At 32.2% G+C, this 18,565-nt stretch overlaps 1 protein-coding gene across 1 annotated transcript; it reads left to right on the top strand.

Moving 5' to 3' along the window:
* The first annotated feature begins 229 nt into the window (after nucleotides 1-229).
* Nucleotides 230-18,404, top strand: LOC121128816 (uncharacterized). Its single transcript, XM_040724423.2, is given in 8 exon segments — nucleotides 230-738; nucleotides 3,907-4,577; nucleotides 13,318-13,417; nucleotides 13,688-13,858; nucleotides 13,949-14,067; nucleotides 14,144-14,290; nucleotides 14,369-15,907; nucleotides 15,909-18,404. Coding segments are annotated over 7 exon segments (4,164 nt in total). The 5' UTR covers nucleotides 230-738; nucleotides 3,907-4,061; the 3' UTR covers nucleotides 17,481-18,404.
* The last annotated feature ends 161 nt before the right edge of the window (nucleotides 18,405-18,565 follow it).

The raw sequence follows: 18,565 nt of genomic DNA, 5'->3' as shown, positions 1-18,565 counted from the left end.
TTGATTGACGAGTGGTGAGCAGGTAAAGGAAGCAATGGGCACGACATCCATTCATTTAAGAAGAAACTATTCGTCGAATTCTAATAAGGCCGAAAGCAAAAAATGAATACAAAATACAGTATTCTTTTCGAGCTCTTCTTAGAGCACAGGTAAAAAAAGAAGTAAGAAGATTTATTCTTATTCTTAATAAGTATTATAATACCAACCAAGAAATTTCTCCTTAGGAAAGGAAGGAAGGAAACGAGAGAGAAATAAGCGGAATCCACATGTAGTTCACTCCCAAGTGCAAAAAAAAAAAAAAACCCTAGCCGGAAAAGACGCGGGTCTGTGAAAAGAGATTGTACGTGCAAGTGTAGTGGTTGTACTGCTACTCCTCCTGGAGTGTACCACCACCATCATACAAAACGCTCTCCTAACCATCCTCAGGAACCATTTCTATGTAGCCAGTTGAATTTCAGTTCACCGTGTGAAGGAATCTGTGTCAGGGATAGAGCGAAATATCTTAATCAAATAAAATAAAAATTGATAGATTATCCAGGATCGGAAATCACGGAGTCGGATTGTTAAAGTCTAAACAGTCTTGCTGAATCAAAGAGTGACTCTTAATAATAACAGTGTTGCTTCATGAGAGTCGCATCTCCTGGAGCATAGACAATCCTCCTGTAGTAGTTGATTCAGAATATTCTACTAGCAACGTTTGATCGAAGAGATATCCTTGTGCATTCTTCGTCTTTATAGGTGAGAATCCATTGATTGAATCATGTCATTGTGTGTGCTATTTGATTGGTGGAAATTGAATATTGCAAAAAAAATAATTAAATAAAGTTATTTGGTCAATTACCGCAAAAGAAAATATAAAAATATTAAATTTTTATTACTTATTTTCTATTGAGAAGAAAACAAGCAGGGGGAAGAATTTATGTTATTTTCTTTTAAAACCTTCTATTTTATTAGATTCATTATTCAATTTATTTAATAATACATATTTTATCTATATCTTCTTCTTCTCTTTTACCTGAAGAAAAAGAAGGAGAGAGAGAAAGTTCCAAAATGTATTATTTTTTAGGGTAAAAAATGTCCTTTGAATTTTTGCTAAAAACCGGTACGTCGTCCAATCTGATGTACAATATACATACATAGGTTTAACTGATGTTAATTATTAGTGTATTTCTCTACTCTCCACATAAGATGTTTTACCTGTTCTCCCGACAGAACTTGAATTATTATTATTATTATTATTAAAAGAAAGAAAAATCATTTTTGCACAGATAATAAATGCAAAAATAATTAATGATAATAATTTATGAGGAGAGAAGCTAAATAGGGAATCCGGGAGGGAGAAAATGTCCTCGGGTCCTTTATATGTACATATTATATGCTTTTTAAGCCTTATTATATATAATATAGTGTTGTGTGTGTCGGTAGATTGCTTAATAAGTCAACCCCCCCCCCCTTTCAGTCTTTTTATTTTATTTGTCCAATCCTTTTTATGATTTAACGGTCCTAAGGATCGATACGTTGGTTTTTTTGTGCTACAGTCCTAGATATCTTTATAACTATTCTTCTCTGATAGCTAGGATTTAATGATATAAAAAGAAAGAAAATAATATAAGATAGGTAGACCAACTACTATAAAAATTCAGGTATCTTGTCTCCTGAAAGAGGTTATGTTGAACACCTGAAAGGACATAGTTAGTAACTACATCATTTTAGCTTTTGTAGTTTTCATAAAAAAACCGAAAAGAACCTCTCCTAGGACGGACACATTTTATTAGGACTGGACAGATGGGAGTGGAGCCTGTTTAGTTTTTTTAGAGTGATCAAATACAGTCTCAGTCCGGTTCATTTCACTCCTAAAACTTATAAAATTCGGTCCTTGATAACGCCACTCAACCATATTTCTTTATCTTTAAATCAGTTCTACATTGTAATGCTAGTCCGAAAGACCAATAGTCCCAAGGACTGTTATGCCTGGTTCTAAAACTGAACTGGACCGAATAAATAAGATCTAACACAGCACTATACATATAGGTATACTAATCAATCGGTTTAAAATTTTGATGCTCCCTCCTGTCTCGTCCTAAATCTTAAGGACCCACCCGAATCCGACACAATTGCCGCCCCATCACATAGTATTTGCTAAATGGCATTACCAATCAATCCTGACCAATTTTTATAAGAGTAATTAATACTTCAATTAGACCTAAATGATTCCGAATAATGGTCCAAATTATTCACGTGCGTGAAAGGGCCGTATAGTTTTACCAATCTAATTCAGTTGATAAACTATGGTACTTTACTAAAATATTAGAGTAAAAGATACCTTCTCGAGATCGTTTTAAAATTTGGAACGTTTTTCAAGGATCGATAAAGAAATTGGACGAGATTCATTTTAAGTCTCATATTAAGGATCGATACAACCCTAATTTATATACAGATATATCCATCTACATAATAGGCTTAGAGTAATGAAATACCTACTGTGTTGGTGTTTTAATTTTTTTTCATATCTTTGTATATATAAATACTTAGAAATGCACTGGCTTTAATTGCCATAGTATGATGAATACTGCAGTACTTTTTAGTATGTAGAGGGAGATATTTATGTAGGCATATTGGAGAAATTAGTAGGGCCTAGCCTTTTTTGAAATAAAATCTGTATCCTGGCTATATAAATATGTCCAGGGAAACATTACCTTATTGAGGTGAATATTTGAGCAATAGAAACAGGTTTTTACAAATGTCCTATCTATACATAATATTTCATCTTTTGCATGTCCTTTAATATACATATATATATATTCGTCGTATACAAGTTGCGATTTATGTACAAGATATAACTTGCACATATAAGCAAATTGTACAGGTTATAATTTCTAAACTTGGTTTAACAACGACATTGGTGATTCGAATCACCAACTATTAATTGATGCTATCCTTAGATTTTAATCTATTCAAGTGACTTGCTTATTCTGTATTACAAGCAATTTAACCATGAGCTTTTGAACTGTATAAAATGCCAAAGAATATATATCAATATATTTTTAAAATGTCAAAAATTGCATAATTAATAAATCCATTATTGTATTACATACATTGCTCAGGTGCGTTCGTAGGGGTTAGGCTGGAAGGGCTGTAGCCCTACCCAAATTAAGGAATTTTTGGGTGTTTACTAGAAGATTTTATATTTGACATTTTTTTATTATATATTATTTATTTTATATATGAAATTACCTTGTTGAAATTTTTTGAGAATAGTTATGGATTTGGAAATTTAAAAAAAAAAGTTTATATTGAAAATTATATTTATGAAATTTTTTTGCAAAAAAATTATGGATTTTTGAAATTTTTTACGAATAATTGTGGATTTTTGAATAAAATTTCCAAAAATATTTATATAATCTTGCGGACGCCCCTGTTGCTAAAACTCTAAATTCTTCATCTCATACTATGGTTACAAATTTTACAATTTGCTTATATAATTTAGAAACTTGTAGACAACATATATTATAATGTAAGCCCATTTCAATATCAATGGACAGTTATTTTAACAATTGAAGGAGTCGATGTTGCATTTTCATCTTTGAAACATATACATATTGTGCATAGGTGTATGAAATAGGAAGAAACAAATGTAACAGCTACACATATATATATCTAAAAGTGAAATCCGTTACATACTCTCAAGGTCAGGAATGTTTGAAATCCCCTCCCTTTTTTCTTCCCTCCTTACCTCTCTGTCCTTCATCTATCTTCTTCTACCTTAATGTCCACCATTATAATCTTTTCAATACATATAAATTTGATAGATATCCCTCCCCCCAAGGTTGACCCATTTTGACAACAACATTTCTATAAAGTTACATACAACTCCATTTTACACTTTTATCTCCTCTTTGTCTTTAGAATCAAAATGTGAAAAAAAGTTCAAACCAAAGCAACAGCAGTAACATTGGCAAGAAGAAAACAATACTCCAACGAACAGCCGCTAATTTACAAAACAGCATCTTCCATTAAAATCATACATTCAAGGGACATATTTTCATAGATACAATAGAAAAATGAATAGAACTTTACTGATAGTGTGCCTATGCTTGGGCCTTGCCCATTCCAAATCCCTCACACCCATGATCCCATGCGCAGAGTTCCATGCTCAACTTAATATTCCATGCCTTTGTGGTCTGAATGAAGTGAATGCTACCGTAATCAATTGTGATGAGAGCGTTTTCCCCGAGTTTCCCATTCTTCCGTATCGATTCTACATTCAAGAGTTTACGCAAAAGAACGCGGGTCTACAAAACTTGGGAAATCAACTCTTTACAGCCTCTGACATTCCCCTCAAACACTTGGACTTCTCGCATAATCAAATCCGTCGACTCACAGAAAGACTCTTTGATGGGATTGAAGATAGTTTGGAGGTTCTTAGACTTGGTAATAATTTGCTGGGATATAATTTGAATCCCGTTTATTCATCGAGTGAGTTTCAAAATTTGGGAGCCCTTCGGGAACTGGATTTGAGCTCCAATTCCCTTGTGGATATTGATGATGGACTCTTTCGTGGATGTAAGAATTTAAAGGTAAGAAAGTTTACGTTCACATACTATTTATGATGATCCTGGGCCGTGGAGGGCATTACTTTCATACATATATATGTGTATAATATACAATGTTCTTTTTTTTTTACTCATGTCCTGGTTGACTGAGCAAGTATTGAAGCATAGGAGTGTTCATAGTAATTTCTGATTTATAGAGTTGTTACTAATGCTTGATTGAAGTTTGTTCCTGTTTAGAAAACGGCGTAAATAATGTACAAGTTCATAATTCAGAGTTTTTTAATTAGAAATTTTGGATTTGATATCTTATTATTTGTACGTGCATACAATGGGTATTCAACTAATGAAGAATGAAAGGGATTTGCAATCCTCTTGATAAATCAGTCGTGATAAGGGGATTCACCATGATTATGTATATGCCTAGATTATGATATATGTACATAGTTGAATACGTTTCTGTTTCGTGAATAACCATTGAGTAAAAACTCAAGTCATTTATCAGTCAGTATTTTGTTCTTCAAATCTTTTAAAAGTACGCGCATGTATATACTTATTATTTCCTTTTAAGTCCTTCTTAACAATAATCGCGTTAGCACCCATCTTTCTTCGTGTACTCGTGGTAGTCTCACTATTCTCCAGTCCCATCCTACCATGAAAATAAACATTATACTAGGTACATACATTTTGAAAAAACTTCGTAATGAGATAAGGAGAATCAAACCCAGATGAATGATATTTTATGTTTTTTCTACATAAAGTAGTCAACTCTGTAAAGATGCCCATAGAACAAACTAATCCATTTTCTTTTCCTCCTTTTGTGCTTATTAGGATGTAATATGAAGTACATTCAAATCAATTTAATGCTTGTCAAAGAATCATTATATTAATTCAAAAACTGGCGGTAAATTATCATTATTTCTCATTTTGACACATTGTTATTGATAATTTCTTATTCAAATAGAATATTATACACATATATTAAATGTACATAAACACATATATATGTAAGGTTACTTTTGGTTGGTTGTTGATGGTCCTAGTCGTGGTTATTACATTAATATTTATTTTTATAAGTTATATACTACGTGTCCGGTCTTACTTTCTCTAGCGCAGGCGAAATGTTGGACGGACTCACTTTCCATTTTATTTCTTTTTTATTATTATTATTCGTGTGCTTGGCTAAGAAAAAAAAAAAAAAGAACCTGTGCACTCCTTTTCCTACTTCTTCATCTAGCCATTTTTTGAAAGAAACAATGCGGTTCTTTTTAAGTCGAAGAATTATTTCTACATTTTTTTAAGATGATGATTAAAACTATATTTGCATTGTCATCATTTTCCAAATGGACCCTTGAGAAGTAGAAGTTCTCGTATTGTGTTCAAGTATAATTCGTAAAGAGACTTCATCCTTGCCCTCTTGTAGCACAAACATATATGATCATCTAAAACAGTCAAATGGCGGAAATATTTTGTTTTTTATTGGTTTATGTGGAGCCTCTTAAGAACGTACGAGGATGAGGAAAAACAAAATTTGAGAGTACTTTTATGTATGTACATATATATTTATTTTTGTACGATCTTTAATAACATTTCATTTTTCAACGCTAGTATATAGTATGGAATTATAGACACATGAAATAATCTCTCAAGTAGCTAACCTTGTTTTTCTTCATTTCTCCTCTTAGGGAATGGAGTAAAATAGGATATTGACTCATTTTTCAACCAATCACTCCTTTTAGATTGGCCTCATATGGGAATACAAACTCTGCATGATTATTCCATGTCTTTAGAAATCCATGCATATAGCCAGCAAAAATATTTTAAGCTTTAGAAAGGTACCTAGTGTATTGATATCTTCTTCTTGATGGTATTCAAATTATGAGCAAAAAACTATTACCATAGTTTGACAATTGAATGCCGAACATATACAAAAAAAAAAGTTCAAATAAGAGTCAACTAAGGCACAATACGTTGGCATATAGCTGTGTAAACATGTTAAACTATATCCAGCATTGCATCTTTCTTTACTTGAATATAGCGAAGACAATTTTTGTTGGGGAGAATATATATTACATGTGACTGCTCAATGATTCCTCCAATCAAATTGTATGATTGTAAATATATCATTTTTTATTAATAATATTGAATAAGAGAAATAGAAGTTTACGGTGAAGTATATTTATTTATTCCCTAATATCAGATCAAATTAATTCCGTCTGGTATTGTAGTTAAACTGAATCTATGTAGATATAAAACTAGTTCTTCATCGGTCTCACACTAAAAAAAATATTTTTTTAGAATATAAAAATTTTAAACAAAGTAAAATCATTTCTTTTCGAACAATAAATTTCGTCTACGATTTAAATTTCATAAAAGATTGGCCTTCAAAAACACTTTAAACCATGCTGAAACATTAATTTGGTGTCGTACCAGGTCTCAAAACTAGTACAAATAAACTTAGATAGATATGCATAAATTAAGGATCCTGAGCGAGGTAGTTCTACGTAAACTTATAAATCCACAAATAGTGTTGAGACTAGGTCCAAGATCAATAATTATTTTTTTAAGTTCGGACTTATGGTAATTTTTCTAGACTGATCTGTTGGGTCCAGGCCTAAAATATGAAATAATTAAATATAAAAATGACGTGGGACCCGATGAAGACCTATTTTTTTGTAGAGGGCGGAATTTGACAATGAGACCGGTGCATACGGAAGTCGGAACAAATAATAAAATATTAATAATGGTATCAGACCGGGGCCAGATTCCCATACCAAAACCCAACACTAGTAGGTACTTATCACCTTATATACTTGGTTTAAAATGGTGGACAATATACGGTTTTATTATGGTGGACGTGGGAACAATGTTCTGAAGAAAATTGCATTTGGATTATGTTGTTCAAAGTGTATCAAAGTGTCATTTGTTTGGGAGGGGGAAGAGACAATGGGTAATTAACATTCACTTGGTTCACTTCATCATTTAAAAAAGTACAACTCAATATGTAGTTACTAGTTTTGAGACTCAGTCCAAGACCGATTTTTCCCCCATTTCGATCTTAATTGATTTTTAATATGCATATTTGGACCGATATTTCGGTCCAGACCGCTATTTTAGAACATAGACCAAAATTTATTTAAGCATTTTAAATTGTGGACCAAATTTTCTCATTTATGAGTTGTGCAAATATGATTTATGCAGCATATGTAACTTTTTATAACGTCATTGTAGATCAATTCAGAATTTTAAAATGGAAGTAAAGTCATCAACAATTTATCTATAGAATCGACCTAGACCGAAGTTTAAATGATTATTATTATTATTTTATAAGACCAATCCGGACTACATTTTTCTTTAGAACCGATCTAGACAGGATTTTTTTAAAAGTGTCTCAACTAAACATGATAACGCTCTCGGACGGGTCCAGGATTTTCAGAGCGAAAATCATCACTAGTACATACATATTTTGCAATGATTATATTAGCAAGAGGAGACCTGTGGGTGGGCCATAGAATTGCTCTTATTATTTTTATTAATTCATAATTAGGATTATATAAATGATGATCATGAAGGTGCAGATCTCTTCATAAATAACTACTTAAATATGTCTATATAAATATGTACATTGTACATACAATGTACATATGCTTGGTTCTTGTGAAATTATTATTTACATTCGTTCTATTTAGGACTATTATTTAACAAGTCTTTATTTATATTCATTAATGGGTACAAATATTTATTGAAGTAGGAAACTTGAGGCTCTTCTTCTTCACCGTTTTTTATTTTTTACTTTCTCTCACTGTTTATTCTGTTTGGCTACATAACTATGTATACAGTGTGGGACAACATATTTTCCTCTTTCCAAAAGGAAATAAAACAATTTTTTTATTTCAAAAAAGTTTCATTTTTATTTAATAATGATTGTATACATTTAAAGTTTTCTTTTACACTGTTTGGAAAATCATATTTAATAGCTCATTGCCCATGCACTGAATAAACTGAACTTTGGTATTTGAATACCCAATGATTTTTTTACTTGTTTTATTTCTATTAAAATTACTATTCATTCAGAAGTTTTGATAAGAATAGTTATTTTATCAAAAAGATGCATAATTTAATTGGCATAATTTAATTTTATTGTGGGCCGGAAGCATATTTAATTTGGCGGAGTTTTCTAAGAAGACATCACATATATGACACAATAATCATGCAACTTTTCATTGATATTGTTCTGTAGACAGTAATGCCCCCAGTTCTGACGATTATGAATAGCGTTGTAAATTGTCAGCATTTTCTGTATATGAACATGGTGAGCCTGACAATTTGAATAATGTTTGAGAAGAGAGCCACATAGCTGTCATGACGTGCTGAATTTTTAATGTAGGATTTACAATACATTGGATGAGGATAATCCAATTATTGAATATTCTATGGATGATCGATCAAATATCAATGGTGTCATTTTTGACTATTTTAATATAAAAAAAATACTAAAATATAAGTATTCCTTGGCACATCATAAAGTTCAATTGCACATAATAACCATGTAATTTGAACAGATCAAAATGAAAATGAATATATTGTAATTAGAATGATCGATATTGTAATTAAATAATGTATTTGAAGACAAAAAACTTTGCAATTTGTACAATTTGTTTATACAAGTTCAACTTGTACACAAGATACAATAAAATAACCATTTTTATATAATCGTGTTGCCCCCATTGATGAAAGCTAGTACCCCCCCTCCTGGAGAAATACTCTTCAGATTATCAACAACGGAACTCGCACCAAAAAAAATGCTTAGGATTTACACGTCTACCTATGAATCTATTCCCCCTGGTTTGTTTTGTATACATCCTACATATGTGTATTCGTAATGAATGTAAATGCATAAAATATAAAGGTGGTACGAAATAATGATACAAATACTAATTATAAATCTGGTTTCTCCACTTCCTTTCACATGGTTTTCCTCACCACCATCATATAAATAAACAATTCAACATAATCATGCATATGATATATATACAATAAAACAGTTAGACTGTTTTGGTCAGTTAGAACGATGACTCCTTTTTATTTTCTAAGGTATAATATTTATGTAAAAGGATTGCCACAATGCCACTCTCTCCCAAAAAAACAATAACGACAACATCGAAAACAATAATATTTTAGTTCAACCGATTCGTTTTTATGAATGTACTGGGTACTAAGATATATATTCTTCAAAAATCTTTTAACTGTCACTGAGGGCACATTTTTCGGCAGCTTTACTAGGAAATTTGCTTGAATTGTACATATGAATGTTGAAGAAAACCTTATGTGATGTATCCACCTCCAGAATCAATCACAGTCTAGATTTAGACCCGGAAGGAGGAGAAGGCGTTGACGAGGTAGCTCCTAGGTATGTTCGTCATTTTCTCCCCGATAGACGCGATCAGAGGGTGATGGTATTATATGTTCAATTTGTTTTAGATTCAACGCAACCCCAGACAAAATAATCCAACGGATTAAGATCCGCACTGCTGGGGGACATATTTCCATCACAATGAAGTCATAGTAATGTTTTTTTACAGCTTGTGACAGATCATCTAAGTTCATGAGCCTCAAAAGGATCCTTTTGCGTCCTCTGCATTGGGATGCCATTTACAATTGAGACCTCCAAATTTGAAATATCTATGCTGTTTAGGATGAAAATCATCATATCGGCGCAATGCCGTTCCTCTTCTGTAAATGCAATCTTCTTTATATCTGGAGCAACTCTCGCCATGATCCCCAAAACTTCACTAAAGTTTGATGATACAACAATGTTTTTGACGGAGAAAACAAGATAATTTCAGGCAGCTCCAAAATAACAAAATCGACGGGGTACGCAAGCGTCAATTTGATCTTATCACCCTGTATATATGTTAGGGTGCTTCAAACGCCCTTATGTACTTGGATTCTCTTACCTATTCTTTCAAATATGACACTCTATGATATAATCATGTACGCAAAAAAAAAACTAAACAAATCTGAGGTGGACAACGAATAAGTATAGAAATATACTCAGGGCCACATAATGTAAAAGTCCTTATCTTGAATATTATTTTCCTGGAACCTTCTTGCATAATATGTTTATATTTGTGTTATTCATATCAAGAACTTTAAGTAAATACTAGGAAATGACTAGTCTAAAGGAAAATAATATGTAAGGGAAGGATTGTTATATTATGGCTTCGAGTACTGTAAAATAAGCGCTCAAGGCTACCCAGGACTACCTCCGTCAAAAATAAAATTTCAAATTTCAAATTTTTTTTTTGACATTATTTTTAATAAAAAAAATTAATTTTTTGTTAACAGCTGTAGATTTTTGAAATTTTTATCCAAAAAAAAATTAATATAAATATATTAAAAGCTTAATATTTGAAATTTTTTTCTAAAAAATTTAACTTTATGTCAACAGCTGTGATTTTTTGAAAAAAATTTAATATTTGAAATAGTTTAATTTTATGTAAACAGCTATTAATTTTTGACTTGTTTTTTCATTAAAAAAAAGGTTTTTGTGAATAGCTTTGGATTTATAAACTTTTTAACATTTAAAATTTTGTTTTTGAAATTTTAGTTCTAAAACTTTGTTTTTTCATTTTTTTAAATTTATAAATAACAAAAATTAAGCCTCTCCAAAAATATAATCCTGCGGACGCCCCTGTTTATGCTTATATTACCATGTGCCAGATTTAATGTTATAGGTAAGAAAGTCCATCAACAATTAAAAAATTATGGGGCCATTGATACACTCTAATCTATGTACTAGGGGTTTTACGTCTACAGGAAGTTCCGTATTTAAGTGTTTCATGATATATTTCTTCTTAAAATATAATAATAAATACTTAAATTTTACAGTATTTATTATTAACTAACCGGATCCGAATATTTCCCGAAAAATGATAAGCTCGTTGATGTACTCGTACGTTCTACATATTCATTTAAAAAATATCTTTTAAATAGCTAGTTATATACATTCTATATTATATTTGACTTCCATAGTAAACTGCCCGAATAAATTAAATAACGATGAAATTCAATTATCTTTATATTACGGAATTATTTTGACCTCCAGAATAAACGTTATGCAAATCCATAAGTAGATATATATTTTTATTGAATCAATGAAAAATTCCTTTATTTAAAAAAAATAATAGTAAATATTTATATCTTGGATTTATTTTGAATTATTTCGTTGTAAAAAATGTATCCACTATAGCTTAGTAATGATATCATGCATCAAACAATTCTTGTTAAAAGTGTTTATTAATTTTAGTTAGTTCCGCTCTAAGTATTTTGGTTTGTATGTGACCAAAGGATGGAAAATTGTAGCATCTTAGAGGTTCTTATAGGGTCATTTGCAGGATTTTATTTCTTAATAGGGACTTTTTTGAAATATTTTAAAATGCAAATTTGACCATTTTTTAGAAAAGAAAAACTACACAAAATTTAATAATTTTTGGATGGGAACGGCAAAAAAAAATCCATTAAGTGATGCTCAATCCCCTCCATCCTAGCTCCTTGCGGACGCCTCTGATATAAGAGTTCTCAATTCCCATAATGAGGAAAATTTGGCATGATTTATGGAGTGCCCAATCCTTATTTTTAATTTCTTCCTGTACATCCTCATTGGGAAATGGAATGAGTAACTTTGGGAAGCAATCGGTATAATCTTTTACAGTATTTTGAATAGGAAAAATTTCTCTTTCTGCATTTATATTATAGTCATTTTGTATTATTATTGGCTTGGGTATTTTAAGCTTGGGCTCGGTAAAATCCGCCTTGTATTCATCTCTACATAGAAGACGAATGTATCCTGTTTTATATAGTACATATTATACATGTATATTATGCACACTTCCTTGCAAAAAGAATGAACAAAAGCAAAGAACTTTCTTGGCAGGTTGAGTGTAGTTTCACTTTTGAGTGTCCAGTTTCTTTAAGGAAAATTAAGTAATAGTATAAAGAGAGAGAAAAAAAAAGTATTACAATGCACTTTTACTGAGTGCGATGATGAGGAAAGAGGCATATGGTATGACCAATATAGTATATGTATGATGACCCTCTATTAACAATTTTGGAACGATGCCCGAACATGTGTGTTGCGTAAACATAAAAACAATCTTGAACAAATATAAAGAATAGGAAAAAATCCCAATTTATTTCTTAACTTCATATATAATATGCATACACGCCATTATTTCAACGATATATTTGATTAAAGAGACTGACTTATATTGTGGCCAATAGCACCCTTTCAAATAGAATCAATCAATTGCTCATTCTTGACAATCAATTTTGGCTACTTTCAGTGTAATTTGCGGCGAGTCTACAGGGGTAATAAGAACAATTTGTGTATAGAAATCGACGATCATTATGCGTCGAAGAATACGAACGTTATCCAAGCTCACTTTCGAGAAAAATAATTCTAGCTTGCTTTTGTGTTGACTGTTGAAAAGGATTCTCATATAATAAGTTATAACTGTATATCTACATCAGTGTCGGGGAATAGGGGTAAAATACCCCAAATGGGGTATTTTAGAAAATTTTGGGGGTAATTTCCATGACATAACTAATGACTTTACCTTCCTAGTGTTAAATGAAATAAAAAAATTAACATTATACCCCTAGTTTGCGGTAAATTAATTTTACTACTAGTTCTTTCGGTATATACATAATATCATTTACGTCGATGAATAGATTTGTATTAATTGTTTCTCTCTTTATTTTATAGGATTTGAAGATAAATGGCAATAAGCTCAAAAAAGTCCCAACAGGTGCTCTTCGAGGACCGAAATCCCTTCAAAATCTCTTTCTTCAAGACAATCAAATCAGTAAGTAATTTGAATCACTCAACCTTTCTCTCTGAAATGAATATTATGCGGAACCACTTTTATACTTCTTATTATTTTTAGAAATTCGCATCATCAATAAACGTGATTTTAAAGTATATAATATGTACATTCTCTAAGGGAAAACAGTTGGTTAGGCAGAGGGGGGGCATAACTAAATGCATGCAATAGGTAGTGGGATCTTTGGGTTGCTATCCTTTTATATAATGTATTCCTATCATTTTTTAATTATTAAACAATATATCTTTTCAGCGGAGTTAAGCTCGGGGGATTTCATCACTCAACCAAAGCTCTTATCTCTAAATTTAACAAATAATTTGATTCGAGTTATTCGCCCTACCACATTTGCGAATGTAACACGTCTTGTTCGGCTCATTCTCACACGGAATAAATTAAGTTCCATTGTTTCAGATGAATTTAAGGGTTTGTCATATAATATATTATTTTACAATCTCTGAAAAAAGGGTTGTAGTGATGCATCTATTAATTTTTCTCTTTACAAATGTAATGTAGAATTGACGGGCTTGGTTGAATTGGACCTCTCTTCTAATTTCCTATCAACAGTGCCCATGCAAGCGCTTGTACCATTGAAGACTCTCAGATTTCTTAATCTTGGATCCAATCTTATAAAAGTGAGTTATTGGCTGAAATAGTTATATATTACAAATTGTATGTATTCATTTCTTTTTTTTTTTTAAATCTGTTTAGAGTATCAAAGAAGCTAATTTTGAGGCTTTATCCTCTCTTGAATACCTGGATCTAAGTCGTAACAATATACATGAAATTATTCCTGGCACATTCTTGGGCATTGGCAATCTAAAAGGTCTGGATTTGAGTGTTAATTCTCTTCGTAAAGTACGTTCATATTTTTTAATTATTTAATTTTTATTTATATATGATAATAATAATATATTGATATAAATTCCTCCCTAGGTGGAAGATGATGCGTTTGAAGGTCTTACATCCTTAGAGTACTTGGACTTGAGTGATAATAAAATATCCCAACTCCCGTCTAACGCATTGGAGCGCTTGCCAAATCTGAAACGCTTCAAGGCCCATCATAACACAATTGATTCCATTTCATCAGAGGATTTCATCCCCATTCAAGACTTGGAAGAATTAAATCTCTCCTACAATATGATATCACAAATCTCCCCAAACACTTTTGCTTCTCTTAGTTCGCTTAAAATACTTAATTTGGAGTATAACTTTATTAAATCACTTGAAGGAACTGCATTCCAAGGCCTGGAAGATCTTCTTGAGTATTTGAATTTGGCTCATAATGGCATTGAGATTTTGGGTCCTCTCAATTTCTCTGCGCTTAAATATATAAATTTAGGAAGTAATTATCTCGAAGATATTGAAGGACGTTTCAAGAATTTAAGAGATCTTAATGTGCTCATATTACGATATAACAAAATCACAAATTTGAATGCAAAAACTCTTGAAGGCATTGATAATCTTATCAAATTGGATATAAGTGGAAATGAATTATCTGATTTAGAGCCCGGAGTCCTTATCAATCCTCTATTGAATGAAATCAATTTAAGTTCAAATGCTTTATCAGAAATCAATACTGGAACATTTAAGGAATTGCCTATCCTAGAAATGTTGGATATAAGCTCAAACAAGATTTCCATGATTAAGAAAGGTGCATTCGATTCTATTCCTCGACTCAAGACTATTGATTTGAGTCACAATCAACTGAGTTCCTATAAAGATGACTATTTTTTCAATATGTATCCCAACGATACTGATCTTCACACTTTGGACATTTCCCATAATGAGCTTACTTACTTATATCCAGAATCCTTTAGATTCCACCAACTGCTGGAAAGGGTCGATTTCTCTAATAATTTGTTTAGTTTTTTCCCCACACAATTTATGAAGGATTTACCCAATCTCAAAACGCTTAATCTCCGACATAACCTGCTCAAAAACATTGATGATTCGGAATTTGCTAATTTCCTTTCACTTAAAGTACTTAATCTTGAACACAATGAAGTTGAATCTGTGTCGGAAACCGCTTTTCAGAACTCCTCTCAACTACAGTTTCTGGATCTGAGTCATAACCGTATTTCCAATTTAGAAGGGGATACATTTAAAGGAACGATTCGATTACTTTTGGACTTATCTCACAACAATTTGAGCTCCATGCCAAATGGAATTTTTGATCGCCCAAAGGTTGTAAAGCTTCAGAGTTTAGATTTGAGTCATAACAAGTTCTTAAGAATCCCTGTAGATGTCCTCCAGAGTCAATACTTTTTCCTGGATATTCTCAAAGTGTCAAATAATCTAATTTCCGAAATTCCTTCAGATGCTAATATCCTTGTTAATATCAAGGAAATTGATTTGTCATTTAATCCTTTATCAGAAGACTCCGTTTATAATGTTCTAAATGAGCCCAAAACCGTGCGAAGCTTAAATATGGCTGGTACCGGCGTAACCGTCGTTCCAAGTTTAGAAACACCTTTTTTTGTCTTCCTTAAATCTGAGTCATAATTTTATATCCGAGTTGAATGAAGATAATTTGAATAAGCCCTCACTTGAAGTGATTGACATTTCTCACAATGAAATCCCTGACCTCAGTTATGGACTTTCCTCAGCATGGCCTTTATTGACTAATCTCAAATACTTGGACATATCAAGTAATCCTGTAAAGTTTATCATCAAGGGAGATTTTAAGTATTTGGATGGTTTAAGATCACTCAAAATGTCAAATTTAAGCCTCTGTAATAGAATTGAAGGAGATGCTTTTAAGGATTTAAAAGAGTTGAAGGAACTAGATTTATATAGCTATAAAAAAATTCCATTCTTGGACACCAAAGGTGTATTAGATCATTTTCAAGCTTTGGAGTCTATTAACCTAGAAATTAAGGACGAACTTGTGGGCGATCAAATGCATAATATTTTAACTCCCAGATTAAATTCTCTTGGAATTCGAGGAAAAAAGATAAAAAATATTGCAACTCGAGCACTCGAAGGCGTGAGCTCGGAAAAGTTTGACCTAAGCTTGATTGACACCGGGATTTCAAATATCCCCACAGCCTTATTCCTTCCTGTACCCTCTTCAATCGATTTTACTCTTGACGTTCAAAACTCTGACTTAAAGAGCTTAAGTCCTACTTTACTTGAGGAATTGAGTTATCGAGATGTGAAGCTAAAAGGCTTGGAATCTAATCCTATATTTTGTGATTGTAATACTAAGGCCCTACAGAATTGGTTGAAGACTAAAGATATTCGTAATGTTAAATGCACAGGACCTGATTATTTGGAAGACAAACTGTTGGTTGATTTACCTGAATATGAGCTTTCTTGTGAAGGACGAACGACGACAACAACAACGGAAGTAGAATATGTCTCTCAGAAGTTTACTTCCACTCCAGAGCCAGACATAATAACAGGAGATGATTTGCTTCTTCGTAAGCCCATCTCCTCATCTACTCGTAGACCTACTGCAGCAAGAAAACCTCAACATAAAACAGCCGGAACTAACCCTTACAACATGGATGCTCTCATCATTGGAATAGTTGGTGGAGTGGTGGCCTTCATAACAATCATCATTGTCATCATTTGTATTGTCCGTTTACGCTTGACAGACTCACAATATCGTGGTGGTCCTTTAGGAGGACCCCTTGCTCTTCGTTCCCAAGGAAAATGTACATGCTTGAAACCAGTTGTCGGTTATGGTTCATCAAACGGTGGTTACCTTTCCTATCCATCCACCCCAGTCCCTCCTCCACATCAATTAGCTCTCACATGGGGTGGAGGCACTATTAATAGTCAAAAAATGCTACCTCCATCCAATCAGGGTCCTCCCTCTTCCCTCCAAAACGGAAATAACAGTAATAATTTCGGAACCATTGGACCTCATAGTTATCTAAGTGCGGGGACTGTTGTATCCCGAGGATCTCATCATCATCATCCTTCCTATCCGGGTACATTTCAACCCTTATACCCTAACACTCCTTACTATGTCACGTTTCCCGCGGACTCTGATGGAGAGACTTCGCCTCCGCACGGAAGGGAGAGTGGAAACAGATAGTTTACCTTACTCAGAGACGAGAGGGAATAAACTAGTCCACTTTTCTTATTAGGTCTACTACTACATACATACGTCATACATATTTGATATTATTGCTATTGATTGAATGCTCAAAACAAAAAACAAAACCATTTTGTGTGTTAACCGCGTATCGAGGCATTATTCACCTCTTCGTTCTTTTTATTCCATAGAAATTCATACAGAAAGAAATCCTAGTTGCTTTATAATATTACTTATACATATACTTATAGATATATAATTACATACATGATGATGATGATTATATCCGTATTCCCTTCTTTCCACTCGCTCTCAACAGGACATTAATCAAATGCATATCAAGAAGTGATTGATATGTGTGTGCCTGTATATCAAAAATGAAATAAATACATGGAATAAAACTACATATTTATCTACAACATTTTGGTCCCGATTTACGACTGAAGACACCCGTCCCGGACGTCCAGTTCAGTCTCGTCTCGGTCCATTTCAGTCCTAAAGCATTTATAGTTCAATCTTTGATGACGTCACCCTATTAAAAAAAAAGTTATAGTGCTGACAATACGAAGAACCGGTACTAAGACTGGACTTGACCAGATAAATAAGGACTGACACAACACAGACTACACTTGTAATCGAAAAGGAAAAGTTAAAAATATATTGTGTATTATTATCTTTATATTGTATCATATTTTAAATTGATTTGCAGCACACACCAAGGCTTGAAGCTTTATTACATCAAACCTTGTAGTATTATAATCATGATTTTATATCCTTAAAAAATATAGATTCCTTTCATTGTCTGATCTTGTTATTATTGTTGTATATATTATATCAGATGTAAAAAGATGGACATTTACATATGTAATAAATTCTTGTAAATAAATACAAAACAATATAATATATATTTTTCATAGAATTAAACACAGACTATGTTCATTGATCTAGAGTACATTCTACACACATGTACTTACCTAATTCAAATTGTATTCAAGAAAGAAAATACGCAATGATAAATCACCGTGATATAGTATTTCATTCCGAAGATTTTAATGAATAATTTGTGTGATTTTGTTTTTCTTTCT

Source organism: Lepeophtheirus salmonis, chromosome 1, assembly GCF_016086655.4.
Source record: "Lepeophtheirus salmonis chromosome 1, UVic_Lsal_1.4, whole genome shotgun sequence".
Classification (NCBI taxonomy): Eukaryota; Metazoa; Arthropoda; class Copepoda; order Siphonostomatoida; family Caligidae; genus Lepeophtheirus; species Lepeophtheirus salmonis.
This window is presented reverse-complemented; position numbering and strand designations above follow the sequence as displayed.